Below are 15,173 nucleotides of genomic sequence, written 5' to 3'. Positions count from 1 at the left end.
TTGAATAAAAAAAGTTATGCTCTCAGTTGCTTCATGTTGTAACATTTTGATGATTCATGTGAATAATCATTACCAATCTCGAAGCTATTTTGAATAAAAGCTCTGTTGATGTGGATTGTAACTTTGTTATACATTGTGCATGTAGAAGTTTGCACTTGCCATTGTTTAGCTAGCAATGTGTTGTGTTGTGAAATTATGAGATTTGACAGCACATGGCCCTGCTCGTCTGCTCTTTTTATAGCAGCAGCTGCAGCAACCACTTCCGATTCATTTTCAACTGGATGTTGAACTTTCTAGCAGAATTATCTCTGTGTGTGTGTGGGTAATTTTTGGTTTGACTCTCTGTGTTCCTACTTTTTGACGGCACTGCCTGTATTCATATAAATTTAGCCTACCAGTGCTTGAATGTAACTTCAAGTCACCTGATTATGGAATCATATGCAACCACCGAATCAATGTCAATTCGTTTACTTTTGCAAGATGACTTGGGTTCAACAGAATTTCTCCCATTTATGTAGTACGTAAAGGGAGAGGCCTTTTTTATTCAACATCAAGACCTGTCTTATTCTTCAGTACGAAAAGGGGGCAGACCTTTATATTCAACATCAAGACCTATCTTATCTTATTGTTTGGCCATACAAAGGAGGCCGCCGATCAGGTTCTTGGGCATTTCTCCACTGTCCCGTCCTTCAAGTAGATGGTGCAGCCGTCCTCCTTCAAGGAGGCCAGGCAGCAGTTGCACGCCGGGTTGAGCTTCGCGTTGCCTGTGGACGGGCACGTCATGTAGTACGCTTCCTGGCAGGTCTCGATGCACACCTTCCCGTCCTTGTCCTTTGCTTCCAATCCCGAAATGGAGCCCATCACTATGAGCCCTGCATATATAAAATTCAGAAATGAGCATCACTCAAGACGGAGCAAGAGAACTATGGCAGAGAAGAATCAAAGCGAGAAGAGAGGGTGTAGATAGTTAGGCAGCTACCACACAGCAGGAGAGCCACTGGAACAAGTCTGGAAGAGCAAGCTTTGATGGTGGCCATTTCCAACAGCTTCTGATGGTGGCCATGGTCTCTGCAGTAGTGAAGTTTATATATAGTGTATGTACAGGAAGCTTGGTCTATATTTCCTGCAGCAGCACCAAGGGTGAAGATTGAAGATATGCAACTTGTGTGAAGACGAGCTGCAATAAGTCAGCAAAATCTGGCGTTGCATCTGACTAGCGTGTATTGCTGATTTCTCCTTTTGACTTGTAGGTAAGCACTGACCCAGAATTTAAGAGTGTGATCTGGATCCAAGCTAGATGGTCTAGTCAAAGAATCGTCACTCCCCGTTCTCGTAGATCCTGAAGAAAATAATCGTCACTTTTTTCTTTCTTGTACAACCTGAAATGCTGTTTACTGTTTACTGAGATGTGAGATCCATATCCGTAATGAGCAGAAGGAATAATACCATAGACTAAATAGCTCAGATGCACACATTACCACTAACTCAAGTTTTTGTCCTCACTTTACTTAAAAGGATTAACCGAGGACGGTGGTAATGACTCTATAACCTTTATATGTTGATCTAACCCACCTTCAACAACTAATAAGGTGAAACTAAACCCAACAATCTCATATCAATACATAATATGAACCACTATGAGCCAAATTCGAACTAGACTCACAGCATGCTTGGTTCCTAGGTATGGATAGCTTTGTCTTGCCTCATCTCCCTGGCGCAAGCAACGAGAAGCTTGTCCACCTAGGAGAGACTTGGCTCTATCATAAGAGCAAGGGCAAATCTTTTGAACAACCAAGGTAATATTAAATCTGTATAAACTTGTACCAATACATGATATGGGCTATTATAGGCTAAATCCAACTAGACCGAGGGCATGTATGGTTCCTAAGTGTGGGTAGCCTTGCCTTGCCTCACCTCTAGCATGAGCAACAAGAAACTTGCCCACCGAGGAGACCCAATTTGGCTCTCTCATGAAAGCAAGGCAAAACCTACCCATACAAGTGCCAAAGTACTTTGGCTAGGCATCAAACATATAAGTTGACTCTATATCCTCGTCCAGTGAGCCAACATAGTTTCTAGGTAAAGAAGTAAAACCAAACAACCCTTGAATGTCATATATAACCCATCCCCCTTTTCTCAAAAGGGGTCAACATCCTCGTTGGCCTAACACACTTACAATTGGTCAAACAATGACCAGAGCAATGTCTAGAAATGTTCCTTCTTTGTACATGCAAACATACATACAGTGCCCACACATATGTGTGTCTGTGAAGGTCAGCCCGATACCATTTGCATGTCATTAGAGTCCAACGGCTTATATAACTCCGCACATTGAGTGAACCACACATTACCACCAACTCACTTACACTTCCGTCCCTTACTTCACATAGAAATGTTAACGTAGGGGTGGTGGCAAGGACTCTAAAACTTTATATATATGTTGGTCTAATTCACTTTGAACGATTAAGGTGTGACTTAACCCCTACAATCTCACATCAATATATAACATGGGCCAATATGAGTCAAATCCAAACTAGTCTGGATGTCATTGGATGAATGCAAATAAAATAGTAAAAGAATGGCTGTGGTATACATATTTCAGAAAACTACACGGATCTATTAAATGAAACCATTAATTAATTAGCAAACTTTATTCATTAATTGGTACACCTGAGTACAAGGAGAATGTATTGATCTCGATCGAGCAGTACCTAGTAATATTTCTTCCTCTTTTGTCTCCTAGCTGTTACTGCACCAAATTTCATTTCTAATTATGATAAATCGTCTTGTTTTGGTGTAGGCCAGCAATTGGGTTTTGTAAGCTGGATTGGTGCGATGAAATGACCCGCCAAATATCACAAGTCAGCTATTGGCTACTGCAAGACGACACACAAGGTTAAAGGCTTGAAGCACCGAATGTGTACTCCACAAGTAGACTGTTGTAAAGCGATGGATAGAAGGTGGAAGATTGTTCCGTGAACAAATTCTTAGCTGACAACAGCTCAAAGCTGATAAAATAGATTGCATCACTATCTGAAACATATGCAAAAGGCAACTTGGAGTGCAGTCCATTAAAAAAATGGCAACTTGGAATGCATGCATTAGCATTAGCATTACTTTTTTTCATTCTAGCTGCTTATGTTTGTGTCTTTGCCATATGCGTTATCTTGAAGTAGTTTTATGGCGAAGCCTGCGTCTCAATTTGAGGATATACAATGCTCGAGAATTGTCAATCAATTGTCATGAGATTGGCTTTGATATCTTCTACTGTACTTAGATGGGTGCATGCCCAAATTCTGCCCATGTTCTAGCATCCTAGGGAGGAAACATGTTTGATATAAGAGTAAATTAAAAATTAGATAAAATTAGCACTAGTGCCTAGCGCATCCAAAAGGGGAGCTAATAGATGTTACTTAACTTTTAACTAGTTGCTAGCAAGCTAACTACAACTAACCTATATCTCTTATAAAGTTTTAGTCCTATTGCAAGTTCTATCTCAAAATGCAAGTCATCTACATCATCTTTCACTAACTATTCACACACCATCTCTCACTTAACCATGTCATCCCGCTAACTTCCAATCTCTTAATGCAAATTATCCCCATCATCTCCACTTATTTGTATCCCAAATTCTTGCAATCCCGCACGAGGTTCTTCTAATTTAGGCTAATGTTTAGCCCTAACTAGTAACCAGCCCTAGTAATCTAAACATGTTCTAAGTCTGGTTGTGTTTTCATCATGTGGCTAAGGCTCTGTTTGTTTTAACTTTTATTTGGTTTTTGCTAGCCAAAAGCCAGGAGCTAAAACAAACAAGCCAGTTTTTGAGTTAGCTTTTGAAAAACTGAAAAGCTAGAAAAAAAAATCATGTTTTGAGGATTTTTTCTTATGGTTTTTGATGCGCTAAGAAGTTCAAATTTATTACAAATTTTAGTATATATATTAGGGTGGATCTGAGCATCCATGTATAATTTTTTTGACCCCTAGGACCCCGCTAAGATGTGTTGTATTAAAAAAAATTTCGCTACCTTAATACAATGACACGTAAATCTTTTGAGTAATCGAGAAAAAAATTATTACAAAAGCCAATAAAAACAGCCAAAACTAAAAGCGAGAAATGCAGCTTTTAAACCAAACCAACTCAAATAAAATAGGGCTTAGAGTTTTGAGACAATTCAGAGTTGTATAGTTTTGAATTTCCAACTTAGGATTTCGTTTCAGAACATTATTGTACACGATTCAAGTTGCTAGGACTGCAAGCGCAGACTTGCATGGTTTATGTTTCAAAACATCTCAATCTCGCGGGTTCATCGTAACAAACTTCACACACTACTTTATCATGACGAAGACACGTCACATTCGCAAACCCATAGCGTGCTCCTAATGTTGATTTCTATTTTTCGATCAGAAGCGGAAACACACAGAACGCGTAGGCTTGTGATTGTGAGTTGTGACGCCCCACGGGCAGACACGTACACCGGCAGTGTATATGTCTCAACCATCACACGTGCGCGCCTCTCGTCCATCCTCCACACGTGCGCTCAAAGCGAGCCTGTCCGCGGGCCGCCCCCTGTCCGCACGCACGCATCTCCACCGTCCGATCCTCAGCCGATGGCGGCGGAGCCCGCGGCGGACGACCACGGTCCCCGGCCACCCCTGGCGGATGGCGCCGTCGCTGCCGGCGGGGGCGACGCCTCCTCGGCCGCGGCGGCGGCGGAGGCGCTGATGAGCGCGGCGTCGGAGCAGCTCACGCTGGTGTACCAGGGCGACGTCTTCATCTTCGACCCCGTCCCGCCCCAAAAGGTCGCGCCTCTTGCACCCCCTGCAAAATCCATCGCCCCTTCCCAAATTCTCTTTCCTTGGTTCCTATATGCTGCGTTGACTTGTTGCGATCATCGTTAATCGTCTTGGCCGGAGATTAGCGTGCGCCGCAGCGCCGGGCGCCGGCTATGAATCAGCACATATTGTTCCAGCTTTGCAGAGGCGCTCTGCTGTTGAGTTGCACATAATCAAATTCTGTCTTTTATCGTTTTTTATTGAATTCTAAGGGGACTTGATTGCCAATTATGGCTAAGTTAGTCGCAGTTTCTGATTTGCTATTGTAAATTGACCATATCCCTTTGTACCCTACCCTTGCTGAATTGCACCAAAGAATATGCGTGCTGTATGATATGACTGTGCTTTTGGTTATCCTGTAAGGGGACTAATGTTATTATGAATTGGTTTGGCCATTTTTCGATCAGTATGGATATAGTGTTCTACTGTTCGAATGGAATCGAGCTGAATGCTTGATTGCTGAATCGTACTGTTTTCTGTATGTTTTATAGTTGTGTTGTGGTGAAGTCGCGTGTCTTCTGAATAGTGTAGATGTCTTCTTTCTTCTGCTACTATTGTAACGTATTTGTGTTTATGTTATATTTGCTGAATAAAATTCAAATAGAAGCGTGCATATTCATTTTTATATCAGAAGCATATATTCTTTGTTCCTAAGTCGTATTAGTGTTTTGGTCCCAAATATGAAAATTTGCAAGCATTTTCATCTGTGGTCCTGGACTGAACTGGATTCATTCATATGGTTTACTTTTCTCATTGGCAAGCTGAGGATTCTTTTTGTTCTAGTTATCGGGTATGGTTATTTGGAAAGCTGGAGGCAACTAAATTAGGAAACTTCTGTAAGTGAGTAATTGAGATGATTTACCTGGATTGGTCAAAGTCATGGTCATAACTTTCAGAATTTTACTAGAGATACAAGGTGGTTTTGCCAGTCTTCAATTGGGGTGTAGTTTTGAATTTTTTTTGGGGTCTATCTCAATTCCTTAGCTACTGTATTAGTGAGAATGCTTGTAAATGCAATCATGAACCCGGTGTAGTGAAAAGCTTCACTGCAATCATAAACCAAGAACAAAGTAAGCATGATGCAACCGTATTGAAGGTTTTGAGGGTGACCATATGCCCATGTCATTATTGTTTTGTTTGAATGTATATGGTGATGAGATTGTTTCACTGACATGTGTATCCCAGGGCCACATGTGAGCCAGCGTGTCAGTGAGATATGGAAGTTGCATATGCAGAAACTCACCTAGGCGAGCAGTATATCCTAAATATTTTCTCTTGAACAGGTTCAGGCTGTTCTTTTAGTACTTGGAGGGTACGAGGTTCCGCCTGGTTTGGTAAACATGGCTGTTCCTACGGCAAATGATGAGAAGGTATCCACACACTTCCTGCAGTAAGGACAGGTATTTCCAGTTTCTCCTAAAGCATTGTCTCATGTGCAGAATACAACTGTGGCTGCTAGAAGGGTTGCTTCCTTAATGAGATTCCGTGAGAAGAGAAAGGAAAGATGTTTCGATAAAAGGATTAGATACAGTGTGCGCAAGGAGGTCGCCCAAAAGTAAGGACAGAATAATGCCCTTCTATGTTTAGCAATGATATAAATTATGCTGCACATGAAATGACCATCATAACCTACCAGGGTCCATGCATATTAAAATTTCAAAGCACGCGTGTAATGAAATTTTGAAAGTATTCTTGGTTAACAAATTGTCTGCTGTCATTTGGAGGATTTGAGATATAAATTGTAAAATGTCTGCGTTTGTTAGTCTCCAGTCTCCACGTTAGATAAAATTATCAGCTCATTGAAGACTTGATTATGTTTGACTTTGACATTGCTATACTACATAAATAGGATGTGCCACGCCTTCTGCATTCCTAATGTGAAAATATTCTTTGACTTTGACATTGCTATACCACATAAATAGGATGTGCCGTGCCTTCTACATTCCTAATGTGAGAGTATTCTTTGGTATATAAGACCAGGATTTACTTAATTTCTTTTCTTATGTCACTCCGTTTAAATAGGAATACACATGCCATATTTAGACTATTATCACTGCTATCCTATCCAATCTTAGGTCGCCCTTTTATCTTGAAATAGTTTCTCCAAGTACTAACATCGGAGAAAAACTAAATAGCAGTGATACCATGGATCTATCTATTGGAGTACTTCTGCACTAAAGGTACAGGCATGTTATTCAAGATAATGTGCTCTGAGAAATCGCTAGAAATTCAATGTTTAAAAGACTTATTTCAGTTAGATATTAAAATGAACAAGGACTTTCTTTTTATGCCTTTTAGTCTAGGATTTTGGAAGAGGTATCATGTAAAGGCTTATATGGATTCCATGGACAATGAACTGATGAGTTCTATGATTTGCCATTACCTTGCCAGGCACTGATTTTCCATTTGTCACTCCTTTTCTGGAACCATCGTGTTTCTTCTCAACCTACCTGGTTCAATCCAGTTACTGTTTCTTGCTCTAATCATGCTAGAAAAGGTGCTTCTGTGTTTTTTTTATCATCCTGTTTACATTCTGTTGCAGCTGCCAGGGAACAAACCCTGGACTACCTATTGCTGCTCGCCACCATTCACCACTGGGAATATATCCCAGGTTTATTTACCGTAACCATTGCATAACCATATTTTGCATTCAAGTGATCGCTACTCTGTGATGTTTTTGTTGTAAATTATTTCTAAATCTTGAATTGCACAATCTCAATAAATTTTTCAGGATGAAACGGCGTAAAGGTCAATTTGCTGGGAGATCAGATTTTGGTGATGGTGCCACTTCTTCTGCAGCTTGTGTCTGTCCAACTAACGGCGAGGATGATCATTTGCGAGAAACCCAGTGAGTTAGTTGTCATGTGCCAACTTTCACTTTGTGATTATGGCATGTGTTACATCAGTTTCATATGCAGAAGGTTGTTGCCTTCATTTATTGACTAATGTTGGCCTGTTTTGCTAGTTGCCAAAATTGTGGCATCAGCTCAAGGCTTACTCCAGCCATGCGCCGGGGCCCAGCTGGTCCAAGGTCGCTCTGCAACGCTTGCGGCTTAATGTGGGCAAATAAGGTACATGTTTCTCTATGCCAATCATAGCACCTCTTTTCCTGTTTAGCTGTTTGGTACCTTTTTCCTCCTCATGTCAAAGAAAAACATCATTCTTCTTAATTTGACAAACTTTCCAGTAAGATACTATGATTGGTCAACAAATTACCTGATTAACTTGTGCTTGTGGGCCCTATTAGCAACATTCCTACTAGTTAACCTTTGGATTTTTCAGGGTACTCTAAGAAGTCCTCTGAATGCACCCAAAATGACTCAGCAGCAGCTTGCCAATCCAAGTAAAATGGTGCACTAAGTTTGTAATACAAACTTGTTTATCTGAACACCTTTTCTTGTAACAGAGTTTATCTGTACACTGCACTTCTGATTTACTTGTGCAGGGAGATACTGATGTCAAAAACTCAATTGTTCTTCCTGTGGAGTATAATCAAGCCACAGTCAAAACTGACTCGATGTAAGCATGCTCTTTACTGTATGTGAAATCATTGTCTGGAACTGGAAGCTGTGTGATGTAGTATGGTCGGCTGTGCAAATCAGCAAATCTGAACTTCAAGTTCTCTTGAGATAAGTTCAGACTGGGAGGGACAAACTCTCATGACACGGTTTAGCTGGAATTTTCTACATCTGCTTTATCATCGCATATAGCTGCCTAGGGAGCTTTTATTTTTTAAGAGGTCTCTCCAAAAATTTCTTCGTATATAATGAAATACCCGATCACTGAACCTTAATTTATTGGTCAGGATGCCAAAACAGGAGCAGAAACTGGACACACGCCCGCCCACCGAAGAAGATATCAAGGCAGTTTCATGACAAATGCTCAAACGTGTATATAAATTGAGACATAGGTTTCTGTCAGAAATTCCCAAGTTTAGGATGACTTATAAGGCAGAGAAACTAACAAAGGCTGCACCATTGCGAAAAAAATGCATGCATTGTGTTGCCACATTTATCTGATTATCTCCCTACCCGATTCATATTGTATTGCTGACAGTAATGCAGTTCTTACTCCTTACCCTGTTTCAACCAGACTGGTTGACTGGGCAGCAACTCAAAATGTTTTCCAGAATACTATGGCATTCTTGGGAAATGTTTGTTTATTGTTGTACAAACCACTTCAATAGTAATTTGCATCAACTTCAATGCAATTTGTTTTATAGAAAAATCCCGTGATATTGTGGTATGTTGTAGTGGAATTATGGATTTATTGGTCGACATGCTGACACCATATTTAAAATTTAAACAGGCAATTGGTAAATCGTTCAACATCATCATTTTCTTGTTGAGCTTTATTATGAATAATGTGCCATTTATTACTTATTATTTGCATTGTCGCAAGAAGTACTAAAACACTTTTATATCTGACTTAAGTTTTATATGGCATGCTGCATGTTTGAAGCAAAGTATCTGGACCAGGCAGACTACCTCTACTTTCAAAATCATCGGTAAAGCAGTTTCAAACATGCAACCTATGATGTGAATACATGATCAAGCACATTGAATTTGGCACAATGAACTTGAAACTCGGTTGCATACTGATTAGAATTAAAGCTTTTGGTGTTAATTAAGAAAGAAAAATTGAAAAGGTTTGTGTAAATGTCCAAGAAAGAAAAAATGAAACCGACAAATATTCATGATCTGCAACGCTGTGAGACCTTTTCAGTTCATATGACCAATCCATCAGCAACTTTTCTAGGGAGCTGGTCCTCCGGCGAGGGCAGTTCAGCAGTCGCAAACCTAGTGCAAACGCTCCTCGCGTCACTGCACCAGAGCTAGTGATTTGTGCCTGAAGCTTGTATCTTGGTTTCCTCTTAATAATGAAAAAACACGTCTCGTCCACAGACGTGTTCTCGTAAAAAGATCTGCAACGTTGTTTGAGTCAAATACGCATGGTGAGACAAGATTTGTAGACAAAAGTTCTCTTGTATAGACAAGCAGAACCTCTTGACTGGTATACAGCATCTTATTGTACAACTACAAAAGAACTCCTATGGTTGTTTCTGCCGCAAATACCAGCCTTGTGAGACCTTTTCAGTTCATATGACCAATCCATCAGCAATTATCGAGTTCTTCAGTACGACAGTGACGCCGGTTCGGATGTAGAAGCCTTCGGAGGTTCTATCAGCTTCCACTACACCCTGTAAAACGTAACAGCCAGCCAGATTTGGTTTAGAGTTGATGATACATTCTCTATGAAGATGTATGCATTAGAAAAATAAAAGAACAATGCTGGCAGAGGGAAAGAAGATCCTACAACTTGCGATAACACATACATTGTGGCCATCTTATTTTGTTGCAAGTTGAAAACTGCTGGTTATTTGGCTGATTTCAGATACTTTTAGTCTGCTAGTCATAAAGAGGTAGAGATCAAGCTTACTTCAGAATTGGAGATTATCACATTCTTCCCTATCCTCGCATTCTTGTCTATGATACACTTTCTGCAGAGAGCAAAAAGGAAGATGTTAGGATTGAATAGTAAAAGATAATGTCAAAGGGGTTAGTGGTAGAAGTAAACTTTTTCAGAGCGCGAAAACAAAGATATTAGGATTGAATAGTCAAATGAGTTAGGGGTAGAAGTAAAATATGCATTCATACTGAATCGTTGTATTCTCTCCGATCCCAATAGGAACATTTCCTTCTGCAAGCAATTCTCTTCTTTCCGCGTCAGTTTCATAATAATCAGCGCCAAGCATTACAGTATCCTTCAGGGAAAAAGATGAAAAGATATATTAGCTGCTAACTACAGGACATTGGATCAAATCTATAACACTTGCTACTTGTTTCTCTATATTTGTATAATGAAATACTTCATCCAACAAAGAAATAGACCTAACCTTGAGGTGCACATTGGAGCCTATCCGAGAACGAACTCCAACAACACTATGTTCTATCCTGCAGTTATCCAAGAAACATCCGTGGGAAATGATTGAATCAGTGATCTGCAGTGACACCAACGTGTTAGAAGGGGCGCACATCAAGCAGATAGGATTTCAAGGAATAGTAAATGAATGCCCCAAAAATCAAAATAAGGAAGTTTGAGTACAGATAGAGGGCACACCTTACTATTGTTGACCATAGATGGTGGTAGGTTTCTCCGTGATGTGTACATTGGTTTGTCAGCGTCATAGAAACTGAACCTTGGAGGCTGCATGGTTTAATCAAAGGTGAGCAGAAGAGTTCAATGTTTCACAATCACCGCAACACCACAAACATTCAAAAGAATAATGCCAGAGCTGAGAACATGAATGAACAGGTGTGGTAGAAGGGTTTGCTTCAGTATTCCTTTTCTAGAGAAATATAAAAAAAACTTAAACTTCAAGCAAAGCAGTACAAATAGTTACTTGAAGAGTTTGCAGTAAGCCGCTAATCTAAAAGGCATACCTGTTCAGCAAGAGCAAGGTTTGCCTCAAAGAAGGACTTAATAGTTCCAATATCTTCCCAGTAATCATTGAAAAGATAAGCCTGAAATGTCCACCATGATATCAAGTCAAGATTTTGGGACAAGATTATGAAACAGGATTGATACATAACTAAGATGGTGATATGCCTGTCTTTAAATTGTGCAAGATTTGCAGCACAACTGTAACTTAACAAGGAAAATGAAGGTGTTGCTGAAAAAGATCTGACATACTAGCATGCATGACACCTTTTGTTGAATGGTCATGCATGGCATATTAAATTTCCGACTGTTTGTTAGCAGGAATACGAATAGAAAAGTGATGTGATTCTGTTTTCTTGAACTATGCAACCATGCTTAAATAGGTAATTACTACTTGGAGACCAATATGCTAAATTCATATGTGCACGTACCTTTACATTGATTTCTTTTGCTGCAGCAGGAATTATTTCAGAACCAAAATCATTTGCAGTGGGAAAACGCCATCTGACCAAACGATGACACAGTCCAGCTTAAGATTGACGAACAATTAAGCAGTTAACTAAATAGAATATTAGAACATAAAATGGAGGATCCTAAATCCCCTTTGTCTGGATAATCACATAGATAATTTAATGAAACTTTGTGAGCTCCAATGAGTTGAATTCACATACCTTAAAAGGTTTAGAAGTATGTCTTTCTTAAAAATATAGACCCCCATTGAAGCTATGTAAGGTTTCTTTTCTGCTTCCTCCTTTGATAAGCCTAGCACTGTAGTGTCAACTTGCTGCAGACCAAAAAAAAAATGGCTCAAGAGCTTCTGTTTACTTTAGTGTAATATACTAGGACAACTAAAATTTGTGCACCCAAAGAACTACAGGTCAGTTGGTTGGAATGCGGGAAAACAAAGTCCAACTTACCATTGCCTTTAATTCGTCTCCTTTTGGCTTCTCACTGAATGAAATAACTCTTGCAGTGTCGTCTATCTTCATTAGGCCAAAATCAGATGCCCGGCTGACATAGAAAAGAAACTCATTCATGATCACATCCACAAAGAGACAAGGACCAAAAGGGGTATGGAAATACATGAAAGAGAGTTTAGCAGATGCTCAAAATCAAGATTTTGCCTGTACCATATCAAAGAAAGTATAATTAATCTAAAGATCTTCTATGGAAAGCCACTTGAGTAGTCCTGTACAGTGACTACTGGCTACTGAAATGGAAAGAGAGTCACCTGTCATCAATTGGCAAACAACAGATGCTGATGCCTGCACCTCTTTGCCGATGACTCTACAAGTGAAATCACCAAAAAACAATTTTAAAACGTACTACTTAAACAGCCTACTGGGAAAAAATATTTTCCTTAGGTAGTTACCTGAACAAAGTCCATGTAGTCCATTCGGTAGAGATGGTCACCAGAAAGAATCAACACATCATCAATGTCTTTAGATTTTGCATCCTATAAAATATTAGTGTATTACCATTTCTGTAAGGAAAAATTTTGTGGTATAATATTATAAAGTAAAATAATAGGGAACTTGGCAGTCCCTCTGAACTAAACTTTAACTGATGGGATGATCCTCAGATTTGAACTACTGATTAAAAAAAAGAGGCAAAGATGGTTTTTGTAATGCAAGTAATAGAATATTTTCCTTTTGCTTCGGGTTTTTTATAAATGCTTTGGGTATTTGATACTACACTGGCACTATATGGGCATGTTTGTACCGTCCATGAAAAGAAGAATCTTTCTATCTTACATGTGAGTGTCTTGGGACCTCAGAACACTCAGTTTGTTTCTCTACGCATTTTCCTCCTCCAAACACCCCGCCACCGCCCACTGCCCACAGACCTGCCACGGCGTGGTAGTGTCTCGCTGGAGCTCCGCGCGCCACTGTCATGGTCTCCATGGAGCTCCAGCGAGACCCTACCGCGCCCACGGTGACCTCCTCTTTCCCCTTTCCCCACCACCGTCATGGACATGGCCACCCCCACCCTAACCTAGCCTGGCCGCCTCCTCCACCGCCATCTCCGCCTCGCCGCCGTCTCTCCCACCCCCACCGTCCGGCCTGGCTGCCTCTCCAAAAATATCTTCTAAGAGCAACTCCAGCAGGGCCCCTACTTGAGCCCCCATAGCTAAATAGGGTGCCCAGTCTAAAAACAACACTCCAGCAGGGCCCCTACTAGAACCCCAAATTTGGGGTGGACACCCAAATCTTTTCTGCAGATCCCATTCCTGTTGGCCCAACAGCCCAGCCCCCATCCTTTATGGTGTGACCATTACCTCCCCACACCGTACAGACGCAGCCTCGCCCACCTTCCTCCAGCGCCGATCTCCACTATCGTGCTCCCTCCCTCCACCCTCGACCTCCACCGTTGGGCAGATTCGTCAGTGCACAACTCCGGCGCGGCCTCTTCCCCGCCACGCGGGCGCTGCCCTGATGCGCTGAGAACTCTCATCTCATTTGCGTCCTAGCCTTTGCATGAAGGATGTGAGGAAGAAAGGTTTGACCCAGCGACGTGTGGGTCCCACATGTCATTGTCTGCCCATTTGGATTTGAGGTCTTTCATTTTAGAGGTGCTGTTGGAGTGGAAGCAAAAATTTTGGACACCCAAAAGTAGGGGGAGCACTCAAATGAAAAGTAGAGGTGCTGTTTTTGGAACTTCTGCTGGAGTTGCTCTAAGCCCGTCAGAGACGGAGAAGAGAAGGAAAGGCCGCGTGAATCGAGTGTTCCAACACTCAGTGAGGTGAGTGTCCCAACACTCGAGTGAGGTGTAGAATTACCCAAAAAGAAAGCATCGAACGGAACTCTTACATCGAAAAGCCAGTCGAACTGCCGAACTGCATCAGCAGTACCCTGAAACCACCTCTTTCCCTCCGATCCAGGCCTCTGGGTTGCTGCTAGAACCTGAAACACAGTTGAGCCCCGATCTGTCAAATATAGTAATATACCCTTTTCAGATCACGATCGAGAGTTGAACCACGAATCCTTGTGTTGTGGCTTTTGTCGGCCATTTTCTAGAGTACAATATATACATAGTCTGGAATCACACCTCGACGAATCCGTCTCCGAAGGCCACGCCATTGGTGCAATCGTAGGCCCTGGAGAGGTGGCGGTTGAGGGATTGCGAGTTGAACTGCGTGAGGATGTACACCTTGTTGATCCCACTGTTTATGCAGTTGCTCATCGGCACGTCGATCAGCCTGTACGCGCCGCCAATTGGCACCTGAAAAATGCAGAGGAATGGATGAGCTCCCATTCCACGAATTTAAATCCTCAGACACAACCGACTCACTCACCGCGGGCTTGGCCCTGCGCTTGGTCAGCGGGAACAGCCTGGTCCCGGCGCCACCGCCGAGGATGACCGCTACCACCGTCCTGGAGTTCCTAGCCTCCAGCGCCTGGTCCTCCGACTGCACCACGCACCCCAAACGAAGCCCTCGTGAGTCGTGAATGGTCATGAGCTCATGGCTAGCTAGAGCGACGGCCGAGGGAAAAAAAAAACTGAAGATAAGAAAGCAAACTGACGGCGCCCACGGCGGCGGCGGCGGAGGTGGTGGTCTCGGTAGTGGCGACGGACATCCGCACGGAGAGGCGTCTCCTGCCTCCGAGCGCCACCCACGGTCGCGGCTTCACGCTCGCGGCGCCGCCACCGAGCACGCGCACGCCGGCCGCAGCTGGCGCGGTGGCGGCCACGCGCAGGCCCATCGTCGCGGATAGCTAGCTGACGGCGCCGAACACCCGAAGCCGACTGACGACCTAGGTCGCTCGCGCGCTCTCTCCCTCGACAATGGCCGAGAGAAGCGGCGGTCGTCGTGGAGTCTCCGAGCTCCCCGTGAGTTTTAAAACTTTCCAGCAGCGCTCGGCAGCGGCATGGAGGCGGTGGAGAGGTGGAGCGGAAGA

At 42.3% G+C, this 15,173-nt stretch overlaps 3 protein-coding genes across 7 annotated transcripts; 1 reads left to right on the top strand and 2 right to left on the bottom strand.

Annotated features, from left to right (window-relative positions):
* LOC8060515 (proteinase inhibitor type-2 CEVI57) lies at window positions 491-1,093 on the bottom strand. Its single transcript, XM_002463877.2, has 2 exons — window positions 980-1,093; window positions 491-872 (listed from the first exon to the last, which is right to left on the bottom strand). Exons 1-2 carry the CDS (start codon window positions 1,035-1,037, stop codon window positions 655-657), a joined length of 276 nt encoding a protein of 91 aa, XP_002463922.1. The 5' UTR covers window positions 1,038-1,093; the 3' UTR covers window positions 491-654.
* On the top strand, window positions 4,398-9,078 carry LOC8060514 (GATA transcription factor 19). Of its 4 annotated transcripts, XM_021461633.1 has the most exons (9): window positions 4,425-4,800; window positions 6,117-6,203; window positions 6,273-6,388; window positions 7,376-7,444; window positions 7,565-7,681; window positions 7,799-7,904; window positions 8,116-8,184; window positions 8,279-8,352; window positions 8,639-9,078. In XM_021461633.1, the coding sequence occupies exons 1-9, from the start codon at window positions 4,609-4,611 to the stop codon at window positions 8,706-8,708; spliced, it is 900 nt and encodes a 299-aa protein (XP_021317308.1). In that variant the 5' UTR covers window positions 4,425-4,608; the 3' UTR covers window positions 8,709-9,078. The 4 variants fall into 4 exon arrangements, 3 of the variants coding, with proteins under 3 accessions (XP_021317311.1, XP_021317314.1, XP_021317308.1); XR_002453545.1 differs by lacking the exon at window positions 7,376-7,444 and having other exon boundaries at window positions 4,398-4,800; window positions 8,116-8,176; XM_021461636.1 differs by lacking the exon at window positions 7,376-7,444 and having other exon boundaries at window positions 4,398-4,800.
* Window positions 9,408-15,161, bottom strand: LOC8060513 (glucose-1-phosphate adenylyltransferase large subunit). 2 transcript variants are annotated; one of them, XM_021461624.1, is made up of 16 exons: window positions 14,799-15,161; window positions 14,570-14,683; window positions 14,323-14,496; window positions 14,085-14,177; window positions 12,647-12,730; window positions 12,506-12,561; window positions 12,192-12,285; window positions 11,946-12,058; window positions 11,706-11,778; window positions 11,277-11,357; window positions 10,954-11,040; window positions 10,730-10,834; window positions 10,491-10,597; window positions 10,273-10,333; window positions 9,923-10,033; window positions 9,408-9,757 (listed from the first exon to the last, which is right to left on the bottom strand). In XM_021461624.1, the coding sequence occupies exons 1-15, from the start codon at window positions 14,976-14,978 to the stop codon at window positions 9,932-9,934; spliced, it is 1,524 nt and encodes a 507-aa protein (XP_021317299.1). In that variant the 5' UTR covers window positions 14,979-15,161; the 3' UTR covers window positions 9,408-9,757; window positions 9,923-9,931. The 2 variants fall into 2 exon arrangements, with proteins under 2 accessions (XP_021317299.1, XP_002463921.1); XM_002463876.2 differs by having other exon boundaries at window positions 9,408-10,033.

Source organism: Sorghum bicolor, chromosome 1 (genome assembly GCF_000003195.3).
Source record: "Sorghum bicolor cultivar BTx623 chromosome 1, Sorghum_bicolor_NCBIv3, whole genome shotgun sequence".
Classification (NCBI taxonomy): Eukaryota; Viridiplantae; Streptophyta; class Magnoliopsida; order Poales; family Poaceae; genus Sorghum; species Sorghum bicolor.
Note: the sequence above shows the minus strand (reverse complement) of the source record. Positions and strands in the feature narration are given on the sequence as shown.